The sequence below is a fragment of the Lipomyces arxii genome (assembly GCF_038497795.1).
Source record: "Lipomyces arxii strain Phaff 12-163 unplaced genomic scaffold V1512scaffold_10, whole genome shotgun sequence".
Taxonomy (NCBI): Eukaryota; Fungi; Ascomycota; class Lipomycetes; order Lipomycetales; family Lipomycetaceae; genus Lipomyces; species Lipomyces arxii.
Window position 1 is genome coordinate 235,719 of NW_027117709.1, and position 16,672 is coordinate 252,390.

At 49.1% G+C, this 16,672-nt stretch overlaps 8 protein-coding genes across 8 annotated transcripts; 3 read left to right on the forward strand and 5 right to left on the reverse strand.

Moving 5' to 3' along the window:
- Positions 1–207: 207 nt before the first annotated feature.
- On the reverse strand, positions 208–1,266 carry V1512DRAFT_264165 (Phox homologous domain-containing protein). The gene is made up of 4 exons (XM_066916630.1): positions 998–1,266; positions 705–950; positions 530–650; positions 208–481 (listed from the first exon to the last, which is right to left on the reverse strand). The coding sequence occupies exons 1-4, from the start codon at positions 1,202–1,204 to the stop codon at positions 345–347; spliced, it is 711 nt and encodes a 236-aa protein (XP_066770955.1). The 5' UTR covers positions 1,205–1,266; the 3' UTR covers positions 208–344.
- Positions 1,267–1,360: 94 nt separating this feature from the next.
- V1512DRAFT_276670 (uncharacterized protein) lies at positions 1,361–6,599 on the reverse strand. Its single transcript, XM_066917875.1, has 4 exons — positions 6,394–6,599; positions 5,854–6,345; positions 3,062–5,807; positions 1,361–3,018 (listed from the first exon to the last, which is right to left on the reverse strand). Exons 1-4 carry the CDS (start codon positions 6,573–6,575, stop codon positions 1,438–1,440), a joined length of 5,001 nt encoding a protein of 1,666 aa, XP_066770956.1. The 5' UTR covers positions 6,576–6,599; the 3' UTR covers positions 1,361–1,437.
- Positions 6,600–6,786: 187 nt separating this feature from the next.
- On the forward strand, positions 6,787–10,744 carry V1512DRAFT_291773 (coatomer WD associated region-domain-containing protein). Its single transcript, XM_066918266.1, has 4 exons — positions 6,787–6,914; positions 6,963–7,012; positions 7,070–7,278; positions 7,328–10,744. Exons 1-4 carry the CDS (start codon positions 6,897–6,899, stop codon positions 10,681–10,683), a joined length of 3,633 nt encoding a protein of 1,210 aa, XP_066770957.1. The 5' UTR covers positions 6,787–6,896; the 3' UTR covers positions 10,684–10,744.
- Positions 10,705–12,348, reverse strand: V1512DRAFT_264168 (UDP-glucose/GDP-mannose dehydrogenase family, NAD binding domain-containing protein). Its single transcript, XM_066916631.1, has 2 exons — positions 12,191–12,348; positions 10,705–12,138 (listed from the first exon to the last, which is right to left on the reverse strand). Exons 1-2 carry the CDS (start codon positions 12,300–12,302, stop codon positions 10,763–10,765), a joined length of 1,488 nt encoding a protein of 495 aa, XP_066770958.1. The 5' UTR covers positions 12,303–12,348; the 3' UTR covers positions 10,705–10,762.
- Positions 12,349–12,700: 352 nt separating this feature from the next.
- Positions 12,701–13,749, forward strand: V1512DRAFT_264173 (uncharacterized protein). Its single transcript, XM_066916632.1, has 4 exons — positions 12,701–12,893; positions 12,940–13,012; positions 13,060–13,416; positions 13,558–13,749. Exons 1-4 carry the CDS (start codon positions 12,831–12,833, stop codon positions 13,689–13,691), a joined length of 627 nt encoding a protein of 208 aa, XP_066770959.1. The 5' UTR covers positions 12,701–12,830; the 3' UTR covers positions 13,692–13,749.
- On the reverse strand, positions 13,713–14,346 carry V1512DRAFT_240031 (mitochondrial 54S ribosomal protein bL17m). Its single transcript, XM_066914220.1, has 2 exons — positions 14,278–14,346; positions 13,713–14,233 (listed from the first exon to the last, which is right to left on the reverse strand). The coding sequence occupies exons 1-2, from the start codon at positions 14,313–14,315 to the stop codon at positions 13,738–13,740; spliced, it is 534 nt and encodes a 177-aa protein (XP_066770960.1). The 5' UTR covers positions 14,316–14,346; the 3' UTR covers positions 13,713–13,737.
- V1512DRAFT_276675 (uncharacterized protein) lies at positions 14,310–15,317 on the forward strand. The gene is made up of 2 exons (XM_066917876.1): positions 14,310–14,528; positions 14,573–15,317. The coding sequence occupies exons 1-2, from the start codon at positions 14,501–14,503 to the stop codon at positions 14,845–14,847; spliced, it is 303 nt and encodes a 100-aa protein (XP_066770961.1). The 5' UTR covers positions 14,310–14,500; the 3' UTR covers positions 14,848–15,317.
- A 208-nt stretch (positions 15,318–15,525) lies between these two features.
- Positions 15,526–16,592, reverse strand: V1512DRAFT_264178 (Aspartate/ornithine carbamoyltransferase). The gene has a single exon (XM_066916633.1). It carries the CDS (start codon positions 16,577–16,579, stop codon positions 15,557–15,559), a length of 1,023 nt encoding a protein of 340 aa, XP_066770962.1. The 5' UTR covers positions 16,580–16,592; the 3' UTR covers positions 15,526–15,556.
- Positions 16,593–16,672: the final 80 nt, after the last annotated feature.

Sequence of the window (16,672 nt, forward strand, 5' to 3'; positions counted from 1 at the left end):
ACTGGCCCGCCTCGACCACCTGCACAGCCGACTGAGTTGGTTGATATGTTTGCTGACGATGACGAAGAGGATGAGGAGGATGAAACTGACCGAGAGCTGCTTGTTCGTGAAGTTTCGCGGCCGGCAAAACGACAACGCGTGAGTTCACATGAAGATGTACTATAATTTGCTCTATCGCAGGACACTGTTTGGTCAACCATTTAGGAGTTAAAAAAGATTAAACGGAATGTATATAAAGAACAAAACCTGATACTAAATGACAAGATATTAAAGCGAATACCGGCAAAATTAAACACCAAAACTAAATAAACCAATAATTTACATGCACCCAATTCCTGGAGAGATTAATTCGAGTTTGTTGACGACGCGATGAACTCTTTAACGACATCACTGTTTGAGAAAACGGAGTTGAGTACGATGCATGCGAGGAAGTATTCGAGTCCTCGCCTTCGTTCGTCGAGAAATGCAGGTCTAAATTTGGCTAAACTGTCAGAAGTGTAATTGCCAGATAGGTGACACAAAAACGTACAGATTATACTTTTTGGAGGTAAGCCAGGAATAGCGCCTCTTAATCTTGGGAACTCTTGAGTAAGAGCAGATTGTAGTTTGCAGAATTCAGAATACCTTTTCCTGAACTTGATAGTTCGTCCCTTGATACATGTTAAACTCTACTAATCCCGCCACAAGTCACGCATTATGCATACCTCGTCCGTCTCAATCATGCACATCCAGGTAACATACGCGCCCGCCTTGCCTGTGCCCGCCACAATCGAATAATCTCCCACCCACGCACTCTTGGCCCACATCTTCCCGTTGTCACTGTTATCGTCCATCGAGTGATCGACCAGGGTGATCGGGACCGGGTCCACAGGTGTTAAATCGTGCGGATCACCGGGCGACCCGACTACTATTCCCGGCGGAACCGGACTCATTAACGAGTGCACGTCATCCTACTCACTGTCAGCCAGTACTTCTTTACCACAACATAGCTACATACAGATTCAGATGAAAAAACAGAAGATGCGTGTGTGTCTGCTGCGGTTGCAGAATGACTACTACTCCGTGAAAACGAGTTCATCCATGACGATATCAGCGGTGTCCCATTCGTCTTGAACGTAAACACGTCTTTCAACCTCGACGTCGTGGAATCAGTCACGGTCTTGTCAATACCGATACCTGAAGTAGGTAATGAAATAACATCCATTAACTATGATTTTTCTATTCCCTTACTAAAGGGGCAACAAAAACTAATGGTCTTTAATATTTTGTTTCTTCAAATAATAATGTCGAGATGGCGAATTTCAACAGCCCATCATGACAGGGTTAGGGCTCACCCCACATTTGTCCAAAGTAGGAAATGTTAAATGATAAAAATGCTTTTTTTAAACTGACAAATGCAAAATTACTCCAAAAAAAAAAATATCACCCACTTTAAATCTACCATTCTAACTTAGTAAGCACGTCAAACGATCCCGTGCCAACAGGCGACAATTTGCCAACGACCAGTCTCGCACTCGGACTGTCGAGTTCGTCCACGTCTCCGTTCAAGACCGCTTCCTTCAAGAAGTTAAACGTGGTCTCGAAGCTCATTTTCAAGAACGGCGACGGGTTGACCTCAACTCCGTGGCGGTTGAACGGTAAGTACCCGCCGTCGCGGGTCATCATGTCTGCGATCAGTTCCAAGTGGCGGCTGTTGACCTTGATGCCGTACGGTTCAAACACGCCTGCGATTTCGTTTGCAATAGTGTTTCGCGCCGCCTCGACACCGTACGTCTCGAGCACAGCGGCAATGTTGTTGGACCGAATGCCGTTCACGTGGATGAAGTCGTCCTGGTCCCACATGGCTTGGAAGTTTACACCTTCGGTGACCAAGTGTCTTGCATTCGAACCCTTGGCCGGCGCGGCACGCAGGCAGCGACCGATTCGAGGAATCTCACGCACCACAACTTGTCTACACACAGACTCAATGATGTTGATCATCAACAACTTGTGCGTCTCGGCAGGATACTGCAGTTCAAACTCGCACCACTCGCCGTTCTTGTCATCAAAATCAAACTTGGTGATGTTGGTGAACATGCCGATGACTTCCTGTTGCCGTTCTTTCGCGCGCTTGGACGACAGACGCGATGAGTCGACCTCAGCGTCAGACTCGTCTTCAGCTTCGTCCACTTTCTCGTCGACCTCCTCGTCATCCTCATCATCATCGCCATCATGCAAATCCTTAATGACTTCCTTATCATCATCATCCGGGCCTTCATACGACAGCACTTCTTTCGTGCGAGATTTCAGTTTCTCCGCGGTCGCGTCCCCGTCGTCATCCTCGTCCTCGTCATCAGACTCGTCGTCCTTCTTCTTGTGCCGCTCGACCTTCTCGCTCAAGACCTCGTCCGACTTCTGCTTGACCGAGTTGCCGATCTGTGGCGCCGCGTCCGACGCCTTCTTCTGCCGCTTCAGCTCCCGCGTCACGGTCGATGTCAGCTTCGACAGCAGCTTCACAGTCACGGAGTGCTCGAGCACGTCCTGGCTAATGTCGTACTCGTGCTCGTATTCCTCGCGCGGGTAGAACTGCACACGCACGGTGTACGCCCGAGCGATGTCGCCGCCATCCGGCGTCACTCCGGTTTGCTCAGTCACTGTAACATTGTCAATCAACTCTGACAAAACAATCTTGGCCACGCTCTTGCAGAAGTCATCCGCCTGGTCATCCGTGACATCGGGCAAAACCGGCAGTCTCATCTGCGGCGTCTTGATGTTGGTGCTCGCTGTCATGATGATCTCTCGCATACGCGGGATCCCGAGCGTCACGTTCGCGGCGCCGTGCCCAGCGAAATGAAACGTGTTGAGCGTCATCTGGGTCGACGGCTCACCAATGGACTGACTGGCTAAAATACCAACTGCCTCGCCTGGCTGCACCAACGAGTGCATGTACTTGAGCTGCATAAGCGCCTTAAACATCTTTTCAGTGATCCCGCTTTCAGAGTGCTTTGCAAAGATCGAGTCCTTACGTGCAGCAGTGTACTACACAATTAGCTTACTCTAAAATATAAACAAATTAACATACCTCATCCAGTTTCTGCTGGAAAACTTCAGACACACTGCCCAAGTACCTGCTAGGAGAAAACTTCGAGATGGTAGGGTCATATTTATTAATTTTATTATAATGCGGCACGTCGGCCTCTTTTGCCGCGTTCTTGCGCGCTTTTTTGGAGTACGACGCCGCGCTGGTCTCATCGACCAAGCCCGCGAGTTCGTGCGCCGGATACTTTTGCAGCAACGACCTGAAGTTCTGCGCGCAAAAGTCAAAGTTCATGAGATGGCTCTCCTGAATGACTTCGACCGCGTCGCCACCGTACAAGAACTGGACCAGCGTGCCGTCACTATCGCGCACGGTGTTATCGTACTGGGTCCGCACGCCTTCAAGCTGCTTGATCAGGCACCGCTGCAAATATCCTGACCGACTGGTCTTGACTGCCGTGTCGATCAGTCCTTCGCGGCCAGCCATGCAATGGAAATAAAACTCTTGAGGTTTGATGCCCGAAAAAAATCGGCTCGCAATGTATCCACCTGACTTGGCTGAAGTGTCGAATGCTTTAAATGATGGCAAGGTCTTGCCGCTGATCATGACCGGCACACGGCGGCCCTCAAGGGCCTGCTGGCCGAGCATGCACATGATTTGCGACAAGTTGACGTTCGAGCCTTTGGCGCCGGACAAGACCATAGACATGAACGAGTTCTTGGGGAACGACTTGAGGGTGCCGTCCGGGATGCATTTCGCCACGACCTCGGACGTGACCGCGTTGACGTGCTTCTGCACGATAGCGTCCATGATTGCAGACTTGTCGTTCTCACGCAGCACTTCCTCCAGCCGCCGCCGCAGCTCAGGGTCGGTCTCGGTCGTGGTCTCGGGTAAGTTGACGACCTCGGTCGCGGCTTTCTGACCGACGTTGAACGCGTTCTCGAGGATCTCATTTCGCCAGTCGTTGCCGTCCTGAGTCAGACGAAGGTCGTCCATACCGCAGGTGAAGCCACGGAACTGAACGTACTTTGTGAACAGCCGGCCGAGAATACTGAGCAGCTTTCCTGCCACCGAGGGGCCATAGATTTCATGTACCGAGTGTACGAATCCAAACTCGGACGCACCGAACTGAGACTTGTCAAGCACACCGCACAGGAGCTCACCGTTCATAAACAAGACCGTGCTTTCTTGCGATCCTTCTCCCCAGTACGAGTTGTCGATCTTGTCTTTTGAAATCAAATTCAGACCCGGTCTGTCTAGCGGTTTGATATTGAGCAATATGGTCGAAATGATTTGCTTGCCGGTCCAGAGCGGCACCGGTTTCATGATCGCTGGCGGCACGGTCAAAATTCTGTTTGTGGTCGTGTGGCCGTCTTCGGGCCGGATGGTGCCGTACACGAGCTGATGGTACTGGTCACGAGTGAACATGGTGTCCTTATTTGTCATCCACACGCCGGTGACGATGTGGTCCTGGACAAGTCCACGTAGCGGTTTGCCGGACGTTGGGACAAGGTACTGCGAGTCTGTGTTTGCAAGCATCATTGCCTCCGCGCGCGCGGTCTCGTTTTGCGGGAAGTGGAGGTTCATTTCGTCGCCATCAAAGTCAGCGTTGTAAGCATTTGTGTTGGCGTAGTGCAGCCTCAAAGTTTTCTCGCCCTGCAATACGCGGACTTTGTGGCCCATTATGGACGCTTTATGCAGTGTAGGCTGTCTGTTCATGAGCACGACGTCCTGGTTCCGGATATGGCGGTACACTTTTTTGTTGGAGACCGACAATCCGTACGAAGGAGTCAGGAGCTGGTTTGCGAGCGCGGTACGCTGCTCAGTCGTCATCGAGTGCAGCGCGACCAGCGTGCCGTCTTCTTTTTCAATGTGGGTCGCGCCGGGCCATACGGTCGGACCGTTGACGACTGCCTTGCGCATTTCTTGGAAATTGTACGCCGTGACTGGTTCCGGGTACGTCAGCTTGACCGCAAACACGGGCGGGATGCCAATCTCTGTGGTTTCAATGTTGGGGTCGGGCGAAATGACGGACCTAGCCGCGTAGTTGACACGTTTGCCCATCATGTATTTCCGGAACAAACCTTCCTTCTTTTCAAGCATCTGCTTGATTCCCGGCGGCGGTGTGCGGCCGAGCCCTGAGTTTTGGCTCGCCTTGGTGCTGTCGATGAATGCGTTGACGTCGGTCTGGATCGTGACGAAAGTGTTCATGAGCTGGTTCAGGATCTGGCGGGCCTCAACATCGTTGTCTGCCAGTTTCCCAAGCTTGATCTCGTTCATGCGGTCGTTCAAGTCCCGGATCCGCAGCGCGGACTGCAGCACCCGCGAAAGTAGCTCGTTCTGGACCGCTTCGTGGGTCTCGCCGCCGACTTTTCCTGGCGGCCGGAACTTGGTCGGCGGGACAGCAAGGTACTGGATGAAGAACATGTCTGGAGTCACAATTTTGGTCGTGTGTTTGGTCTGGAAGAGGAGCTGCATGATTGCTCGTTCTTTACGAAACAGTCTTCGCAGGTGCACCCTGATCTCGGTCGAGAGCACGTACCTGCCCGTGAGTTTATTTGGTTTTGGTTTTTCAAACTCGAGCTCTTCCATTTCAGCGTCTTGCTCGTTTGTTTTGGCGTCTGTCATTTCGACGTCAGCAGTGTCGGCTTGCACACGCCGACGGTCTGATTTGTCGTAAAAAGCTTCTTGCCTGTACCCGTTTTTAAGTCTGTTGTTTTGAGCTTGCTTGTCCTTGAGTGCTGTTTCAAAGATCTTGGAGATGCCGTCTTTGCGGAACGCAGGTGAGAACCTGTTTGTTAGGAGGAGACTTAGCGACAAAAAAAAATATAACGTACATTCCACAATTGTCGCATTTGGGACGAGAAAGAAGTAATCTCATAAAGTCATGAATCAGTAACCGGCGGAGTTCGAGCACTGCAGCAGACTTATGCCTATGAGTTGTCTCTGCCTTTGCGATCGCGCTCTCGACAAACTTTTCTCTTCTTCGAATCAATTCATGCTCAGTTAACGCTTTGCCTTTCTTATCCTTTTTGCTCGCATGCCCGTCTTCAAACTCATCGTCGTCGTCGTCGTCTTCAGCGCCATCAACCCTGATCTCATCTAGCTGTTCGCATTCGGTGATCAGGTCGTGCTGGAGTAGCCGAAGTTTACACTCGTATTTGTGAACTTCAAGCTTCTTGACGCGAAAAAAGTAACAGTATAAACATGTGCTTCGAATCAGAATGTACATTTGACTAAAAAACAGAGGGTTATAAACTGGAATCGGTAGTTCGATATGTCCCATATGTCCCGGGCAAAACCTTTGATCAAGTCTACAAGTTGCGCAACTTCACAATTAGTTATAACCCATCTCATTGCAATTCGATAATACGTACGGAGTCCGGTCAAAAGCACCGAGCGCAAGGTCATGAAGACCGCCTGCCATAGGATGTCCTAAAGCATCAAAAACTTGAGGATGAGTGATCTGTTTAACAGACAAGTTCTTGATTTCACGAGTCGTAAAGTATCCGAACTCGACATCTGTAATTTCAGACCCGACAGGCTTTGAAATGTTCATTTTGCCCTTTCACTTGTCGAGACTGGTCGAGTCGAGAAAAAGAATTGAAATTTCACAAATTTTTAGTTGGGAGAATTAAAGGCCGGGTAAGTGTATGTTTACATAATACTTTACATAAACAAGGGTTAAATAGGGTTAGAAAAAATAGAGTTTTGTTGTCTCCAATTCAGTCTCGGGGGCTCGTTCTTTCCTTCTTTCTTCTCCTTCGCGAGTGTTTACTTAAGAGAGAGAGAGAGAGAAAAGTAAACAAGAAGAGACAATTGCTTGTTTATTTATTATTTGAATTGTTTAAATTCATTTATTAATTGAATATATTCCATCATGCAGATGTTAACAAAGGTAATTCTACATGCTACTCCTGCAGACAGTTAACTAACATTACATCAGTTTGAATCAAAATCGTCTCGAGCGAAAGGAGTGGCTTTTCATCCAAAAAGGTCAGTTTATATGTGTATATCTCTCATTTGATAAGAGATAAGCTAATTGTATAAAAGACCATGGATCTTGGTGTCGCTTCACTCTTCAACTATTCAACTATGGGATTATAGAATGGGAACTTTGATTGATAGATTCGAAGAACATGATGGTCCTGTTCGTGCTGTTGACTTTCATAAGACCCAGCCGTTGTTTGTATCTGGTGGTGATGATTATAAAATCAAGGTCTGGTCTTTACAAACCAGACGATGTCTTTTTACTTTGACTGGTACGCTCAATTCAATCGGCATAAACACGATCAATTGCTAATAAGATAGGTCATTTGGATTACGTTCGTACCGTGTTCTTTCATCATGAACTGCCTTGGATCATCTCATCGTCTGATGATCAAACAATTAGAATCTGGAATTGGCAAAACAGGTCCCAGATTGCTTGTCTGACTGGACACAATCACTACACCATGTGTGCTCAATTCCACCCGAAAGACGATCTCGTCGTGTCTGCCTCGCTCGACCAGACCGTACGCGTGTGGGACATTTCTGGGCTGCGCAAGAAACATTCGTCCCCAACATCAATGACGTTCGAGGACCAGATCTCGCGCGCGAACGCGAACCAAGGCGACATGTTTGGCAACACGGACGCGGTCGTCAAGTACGTGCTCGAGGGCCACGACCGCGGCGTGAACTGGGTCGCGTTCCACCCGACCATGCCGCTCGTCATCTCGGCCTCGGACGACAGAATGGTCAAGCTCTGGCGCATGTCCGAGACAAAGGCGTGGGAAGTCGACACGTGCAGGGGTCACTTCAACAACGTGACTTGCTGCCTCTTTCACCCGCACCAGGACCTGATCATCTCGGTCGGAGAAGACAAGACCATCAGGACTTGGGACCTGAACAAGCGCACGTCGGTCCAGAGCTTCAGACGCGAGTCGGATAGATTCTGGGTCATGGCTGCTCATCCGGAAATCAATCTGTTCGCGGCCGGCCACGACAGCGGTGTGATGGTGTTTAAACTTGAGCGCGAGCGCCCGCCGTCGACAGTGTATCAAAACACTTTGTTTTACATCAACAAGGAGAAGCAGTTGCGGTCGTATGACTTTACGCGCGAGGCCGACAGCTTGCCGTTGATGTCGCTTAAGAAACTTGGCAGCCCGTGGACGCCGCTGCGGAGTCTGTCGTACAACCCTGCCGAGCGTGCGATTTTGATCACGTCGCCGACCGACAACGGGAGTTACGAGCTGATCCGGCTGCCGAGAGACAGTTCGGGCGCGGTTGAGCCGAGTGACTCGAAGCACGGGGCTGGTAACTCTGCCGTGTTTATTGCGCGCAATAGGTTCGCGGTGTATACCCGGGCCACGCAGACCATCGAGGTCAAGGACCTGTCGAACGCGACTACGAAGACCATCAAGGCGCAGTACGCATACACAGACATTTTTTACGGCGGCACTGGCTGCTTGTTATTGTTTGGCCCGAGCTCGGTCGTGCTGTACGACATTCACCAGACCAAGTCGCTTGCCGAGCTGAGTGCGAGCGGGGTCAAGTACGCGGTATGGTCGCCTGACGGCCAGCATGTTGCGTTGCTGAGCAAGCACACTATTACGATAGCAACCAAGAACTTGGACATCGTGTGCTCGTTGCACGAAACGATCCGGATCAAGTCTGCGTGCTGGAACGATTCGGGCGTGTTGATTTATTCGACGTTGAACCACATCAAGTACACGCTTCTGAACGGCGACAGCGGCATTATTCGTACGCTTGATTCGACGCTGTATCTGACCCACATCAAGGGCCCAGTGGTGTACTGTCTTGACCGTAACGGCAAGGTGTTGAAACTAACGATCGACCCGACCGAATTTAGGTTCAAGAAGGCGTTGATTGGCAAGAATTACGAGGAGATGCTGCGGATTATCAAGACTTCAAACCTGGTCGGCCAGAGCATCATTTCGTATCTTCAGAAGAAAGGGTTTCCCGAGATTGCGCTGCAGTTCGTGCAGGACCCGCAGACCCGGTTTGACCTTGCGATTGAGTGCGGCAACTTGCCTGTTGCGCTTGAGATGGCCAAAGAGCTTGACAAGTCTGTTTTGTGGACTAAGCTTGGCGGTGTTGCGCTTGAGCAGGGAAACCACGAGATTGTGGAGCTGGTGTACCAAAAGCTGCGCAACTTCGACAAACTTTCGTTTTTGTACTTGGTGACCGGCGACGTGGGCAAGTTGCAGCGGATGGGCAAAATTGCGGACCACAGAGGTGATTACAAGGCCAAGTTCCAGAGTGCGTTGTTTTTGGGCGATGTTGAGGCGCGGATCCAGATGTTGCGCGAGATCGACATGGGCGCGCTGGCGTACGCGACTGCGAAATCGAATGGACTGGACGAACTTGCGGGCGAGATCATGGATGCTGCTGGATTGACGGCCGAGCAAGTGTCGATGCCGAAACTCAGCGGCGCGATGCCGGTCGCGAAGGTGGTGCACAAGACGTTTGAGGCGAATTTGCCATTGAAGAAGGCCGAGCCTACGTATTTTGAGAAACTGCTTGCGGGCCAGATCGAGGCCATGACGCTCGAGGATAAGCCGGTAGAAGTGGCTGGTCATGGTGGATTCGGCACGCTTAACGACATGGGTGGGGAGGACGAGTTTGCGGCGAATGACGAGGATGAGTTTGAGGACGATACTGGCGGATGGGATATTGACGAGGAGTTGCTTGACGTTGGAGATGAAGACGCTGGTGCTGCTGTTGCGGACGAAAGAGTTGTTTCTGGCGTCAGCGAGGCTGATGCGTGGGTGCGCAACTCGCCTGTTGCAGCCGATCATGTTGCGGCCGGGTCGTTTGAGAGCGCGATGCAGTTGTTGAACCGTCAGGTCGGGATTGTTGAGTTTGGTCCGCTCAAGAGCCGGTTCATGGAAGTGTACAGTGCGTCTAAGGCGTACTTGCCCGCGACCGAGGGGATGCCAGGGGTGGTAACGTATATCCGCCGGACGAAAGGCGAGACAGACAAGGGCAAGGTGTTGCCGGTCATTGCACGGCCTCTGTCGCAGTTGAGCGCGACCGATTTGCAGGAGGCGTACCGACTTGTGCGGACGAACAAGATCGAGGATGCAGTGGACAAGTTCAGGCAGATTCTATACGACGTTGTGGTGAGTGCGGTTGCGACCAGCGCGGAAGCGGACGAGGCTGCACAGTTGGTTGAGATATGCCGGGAGTACATTCTTGGGCTGAGCATTGAGCTTGAGCGGCGCGGGCTGGGGCCGGACGAGGTCAAGCGGAATCTAGAACTTGCGGCGTACTTCACGAAGGCCAAGTTGCAGCCGGTGCACATGCATAATGCGTTGCAGGTTGCCATGTCGCAGTCGTTCAAGCACAAGAACTACGCCAGCGCGTCCCGGTTCGCGTCTTTGTTTCTTGAGTCTGCCGGGTCAGGTCCAAAAGCGGAGCAGGCGAAGAAGATCAAGGCTAGAGCTGACGCGGTCGGGACAGACGCGGTCAGGATCGAGTATGATGCGTACGCTGAGTTTGACGTTTGTGCCGGGACACATGTGCCGATTTACGCTGGACAGGCTTTTGTGAGTGATCCATTGACGGGAGCAAAGTACGTGCCTGAGTTTAAAGGAAGGTTGTGTGCGATTTCAAAGATCAGTGCTGTTGGAGCTGCTGCGAGCGGGTTGCGATTGTTAGTGTGATTATGATTGTTACTAGATATAGTCGATTGATATTAGAATAGTAAAAAAGATTAATTGTAGCATTGTATATCTAAGTACTCTACTCGAATGTCTCCTCGAGTCTTGAACGACCGATGCACTCGACCTTGAACCCAATTTTCTCGAGCTTCTTCTGGTTCAGGATAAGTCTTCCGTCAAAGACAAAGGCGGGCTTGTTCATGACGTCGTACAGTTTCTGGTAGTCGAGGTGAGTGTCTTTGAACTCATCCCATTCTGTACAGATAATAATTGCGTCTGCGCCCTTTGCGGCCTCATACGCAGACTCACACAGGGTGACCTGTTTCTTAACCGCGGTCGCGTCGTCAACCACGCCCGGTTCGGCAAGATCGTACCAGATCTGGGACGCTTCGACTTTAGGATCGTAAAGTGCGATCTTGGCCTGTTCTTGACGGAAGTACTTGATCAGGGTAATGGCAGCCGACTCACGAGTATCGCCGGTGTCTTTCTTGAATGCGAATCCGAGGACCGCGAGACGCTTTCCGGTCAGGGTGTTAAACAGGGACGAGATGACACGCTGGGTGAATCTACGTTTCTGAGACTCGTTCATCTCCACGACTTGGCGCCAGTACTCTGCAACGTCAGGCAAGTGGAGGGATTCAGACAGGTAGACCAGGTTAAGGATATCCTTTTGGAAGCACGAGCCTCCGAATCCGACAGAGGCTTTCAGGAACTTGGGGCCGATACGGGAGTCGAGACCGACGGCATATGAGACCTCGTCGACGTCAGCGCCGGTGGCTTCGCAGATTGCGGATAAAGCGTTAATGGATGAGATACGCTGGGCAAGGAGCGCGTTCGCGGCCAGCTTGGAGAGCTCGGATGACCATAAGTTCATGGTGATGACTCGTTCCCGGGGAACCCAGTTCGCGTAGACGTCAGCCAACGACGCTGCAGCCGAGCGGCCGGCAGGAGTGTCGAGTGAGCCGATCAAGACACGGTCAGGGGCAAGCAAGTCCTTAATGGCAGTACCTTCTGCCAGGAACTCAGGGTTGGACAAGATATCGAACTTGCAACCTGGTTTTCCGTTTGAATCGAGAATCTTTCGCATCGAGACTGCGGTTCTGCAAGGCACGGTAGACTTTTCGACGACAATTTTATCTGAAGTCGAGACCTTTGCGATGTGACGAGTAGCGGACTCAACCCAGCCAAGGTCAGCAGCGTAACCAGCGCCAACGCCGGACTTCTTAGTTGGGGTGTTGACGGAGACAAAGACTAAGTCTGCTTCACGAATAGAAGTGTCGACATCGGTGGTAAAGAACAAGTTCTTGCCACGAACTGCCTTGACGACCTCCTCAAGGCCTGGCTCATAGATTGGCAGGTTGTCTGAGTTCCAGGCATCGATACGAGCCTGGTTCAAGTCGACGATAGTGACGGTAACGTCTGGAGATCTGTACGCAATGACAGCGCAAGTTGGGCCGCCTTAAATGTTAGAGAATTGAACGATATGGAGTGATTACGAGATTGAGCATACCAACATAGCCAGCACCGATACAACAGATCTTTGATATTTTCTTGTGAGGAATATCGATGGAGTCGAGTGGACGCGACAGTCTTTCATTCGCAGGGGTGATTGCTCCGGACATTGTAAGTAAAGAGTGATGATAAAGAGTGGTGATAGTGACAGAGGCTGAGGAAGGAGAAGTGGGTAATAAGACGGAAGATATAAAGGAAGCAGCAGACGCGTGCAGCCAAATGCATAAAAGTGTAAAACATGTGATGTTTATGGCAGAAGCAAGTATAAATAATGACACCGCCACACAACATATTGACGCGTTTCCTGTGAACGCAATTAAAGAGTAAATTATATGAAATTTAAACAGTAAAATCAGCTAAAAAGCACTATTTTGCACATATTAATATCATTATTATATAACATGTAATAAAAGAGAATTAAAGTGGCTGGGTTATTGTCTATTTTAGGACACGCTCGACGGATCCGGAATGTGCAAACGCCCTTACCCTGAACAATGTTACCCGGCGTTTTCCCTTTTCATTCTTCGTCGAGACATTTCCGTGTCGCTGATTCTACTCTACTCCTATACAATATATATATATATATATATACGATACTATATACGATACATAATATACAATAGAATAGAATATACAAAATGAAGTCATTCGTTATTCTTTCACTCGTCTCATTGATCTCGTTCGTGTCAGCTGCTCCTCCAGTAAGTAATCCTCATATCAACAATCAAGTCTAACTAACAACAACAGGCATGTTTACTCGCCTGTGTATCGTCAGTCCAAAAGGCTTCGTCCTGTGATTCAATTGCTTCTGTGTCTTGTTGTATGTTTCGATTATACAAGAATACGCGTGTAAAGACTAAAGAATAGTGTGTGAAAATGAGTCCAGCGCAATGATGTCCTGCCTGAATTCAATTTGTCCAAATGATAACGCGGATACTGCTTGGTCGTCTTTTGTTGATACTTGTCAGTCTTTTAACGCGGCCGTTGCTTCTACTTCTACTTCTATTATGTCCACGTCCACTACTTCTACTACGTCCACTACGTCCGTCGAGTCTACTACTTCCACTACTTCCACTACGTCCGCTATGTCAACTACTCCAGTCGAGTCGACCACCTCTACTACGTCTTCTTCTTCCTCTATTCCCTCCACCACTTCAACTACATCCACTACATCCACTTCCACTACTTCCGCCGAGTCCTCGACCATGACAACTTCAACTACAGGTATTTCCTCCTCCTCCTCATCCTCCTCTACGTCCTCTGCGTCCTCTACATCTTCCTCTCTCCCTCTCCCATACTACCCCTATCCCACCGCAAATAGCAAGTTCACTTTCTTTCAATTTTACGAACTGACTAACAAAACAGGCACAAACACTACATTCCCATCCAACACAACCATTCCACCCATTGCGACAGTGACTACGAACTCCGGATCGAACTTGGTCACTTCCTTGTCGGCTGGTATGATTGCGTTGATAATGGCTGCTTTAATGGCTTGATTACGGTTATGATAGAATATACAAGTGTATGAATATACATTATGATTTAAGGATAAAATACTTTTTGTAACAACTCTGTCTTCTCCTGTAATAGTTGTGCCCCTTCAGGCGTAGACATGTACTTCGCCTTATTCGCCAGTGTAGTCTTGTCTAATGGGATATTGTCATGAATAGACCTGGCAATGGCTTTCGCAGTCAAATACAGTCTCAAATCCTTCTTGCCGTCCACAAGTTCAAGCACAGCCATCGGTGCAGCATCTCGTCCTCTTGGTTCCAGATGAAGAACCCGGGTATATCCGCCCTGTCTGTTTTTATACCTCGGAGCCAGCACGTCTCGTAATTTTTTCAGTGAATAAGACACGTTGAACACGAACCCTGCGATCGCACCTAGGTCTTGTCTTGTGTTTTGTTTTGAATGTGTAATCATCTTCTCGACTAGGGGCTGGGCTTCTTTGGCGCGGGCGTAAGTTGTCGTGATGGACTCGTGCTCAATTACACTCGTGACTAGTTGCCGGAGCAGCATTTTACGAGGCCCAGATTTCCTGGGAATTAGATTAAATAGCTATAACTATAAAATATAACATACCGGCCCAGGGTGCGGTGGGCTTGTCCTTGAGAAGGCATTGTGAGTTGTCTCTGCTCTTTCTGCTCTTTCTGCTCTTTCTTCTGTGAGTGCTTCGAATATTGAATATCGTGAAGTGAAAACCCTTACCCTCGACGCTCTGCTCTGCTACACTACAGTACACTACACTGCACTACGCATTACACACATTATACACACTACACACTACACACGCAGTATAGGCACAATGAGCAAGTTCTTTGGATTTGTCTCAGGTAGGTCTATTGTATGATACAAATACACTGTCTAATAGGATCAGGCGTAACATGCACAAGCGCATTACTCTATTCATTCTCGTCTGAAATACGCAAAAACACAGCCACATCAAGAACAATAATAGCAGAGACGGCAGCTTCAGTCGAAAGAGCACTGTCAAAGAAGGAATATACTATTGTCAAGCCTGTTCCGGTAAAGACAGTGTCAATAACTGAAGCATGTAAAGATATATGGGATGAGGAAATAGTAAAAGGGTCGAAATACGTATTAAACGGTGATCTAAGCGCTTGGATCATGAGTTTGATTACTGCCAAATAGATATTTAATAGAATTTATAATGAACATTAAGTTACAACCAATAACACCATAACAAATCCATAATGAATAACGACAATGATAACGAATAACACAATACAGTCTGGCAAATAGCCTAGACCATCTTGTTTCCAGCGCGCTTTAAGCTAACATATCTTGCAGCAAAAGTCCATCCAAAGAATGTGGTCATAACCGCAGTCCAGAATCCAAGTCCTTTAGCGTATCGAGTGACCTGTGAGTACGCAGGATATGTAAATAGTAAAGGCTTCGACAACCGCAATGTAGTTGGAGCTGTATGAACTGCATGAGAAGCAGAGACGGCAATGTTGCGAGTGATTTGAGTGTACTTCATTGTGTAGTATGATGTAGCTTGTACTTGTACTTGTACTTGTGTGGTATGTGTGGTATGTGTGGTATGAGATGATAGACAAACAGACAGAGGAAGGGACAGTATTTATATTCACAGAACGCCCATCACAGGCTTCACAGACTTCACAGACTTCACAGACTTCACAGACGTCGCAGACCTCGCAGCACAGAATAACATCATAGTAAGGTATAAAACATGGGGTGACGGTGAATCGCACATGGCGTGTTCAATGGTGTGATGTTGGTTTACCCGGCTTACACAAACGTCATCGGACATGGCCAGCATGTCCCAAATAGGAAATACTGTTCACATTTAAAATACACTTAAATACATTTTGATATATTACATAATCACACCCTTCTTCGCTACAAACGCTTCTAATGCTGCCAACATCGCATACAGTCTATTCTCTGCCTCGTCAAACACAAGCGACCGGTCAGAATAAAACACCTCGTCACTCACTTCTTCCTGTTTACGCGGTAAGCAATGCATGAACTTCCATTCGTCGCTCGCTTCGGACGCCATCTCGGACGTGACTTTGAACCCTTTAAATTGAGCCAACCGGGCCTGTTTCTCAGACTCCTGACCCATTGACACCCACGTATCGGTCACAATCACGTCTGCGTCACGGACTGCTGTCTTGGGGTCATGACTTATCTCGACAGTCGAGCCTGAAATCGCAGCAGAAGCCTTGACCTTGTTGAAGTGAGCTTCGTCGACTGGATACATCTCTGGCGTAGCAATCGACACATTGATGCCTAGCTTTGCACACGCATGGGTTGAGTCGTTCAACACGTTATTCGCATCGCCGACCCACGCAAATTTCAGCCCTTTAACACTCTTGAACGCGATCTTGATGGTCAACATGTCTGCAATCGCTTGCAACGGATGGTAACTGTCACACAGCGCATTAATCACAGGCACACTCGACGCAGCTGCTAACCCTGCGATGTCTGAATGCGGCCCAACCCTGGCAACCATACACGACGTCATTGACGAAATAACCCTGCCCGTGTCATACAGCGACTCGTTCACTCCAAGCTGAATGTCGTCTTTGCCTAAAAACATTGGATGGCCTCCCAAGTAATTCACCGCGACCTCAGAACTCACTCGGGTCCGTGTACTCCGCTTCGAAAACATCAACGCAACAGTGTGCCCCAGTAACGGCAAATTCTCAGCTGTGCTACTCAACCCTTTGCTCTTGATCAGCTCACGATACTCCCCAGCCCTGTCAACCACACGCTCGAGTTCGGCCGGACTCAGGTCAGATATTGAAAGTAAATGACGGGGTGAAGACATGACACTACTGGAGCTCGAAAACGAACGAATGCCAGTCAAGAATCGGAATGAACGGGAGTTGATCATTTGCGGTCGAAATGAAAGAAATAATAATTTTTTTGGTTCTTCGATTATCGTGGCCCATTTTAATATTACCCCATACTCTATGACTCTACTATT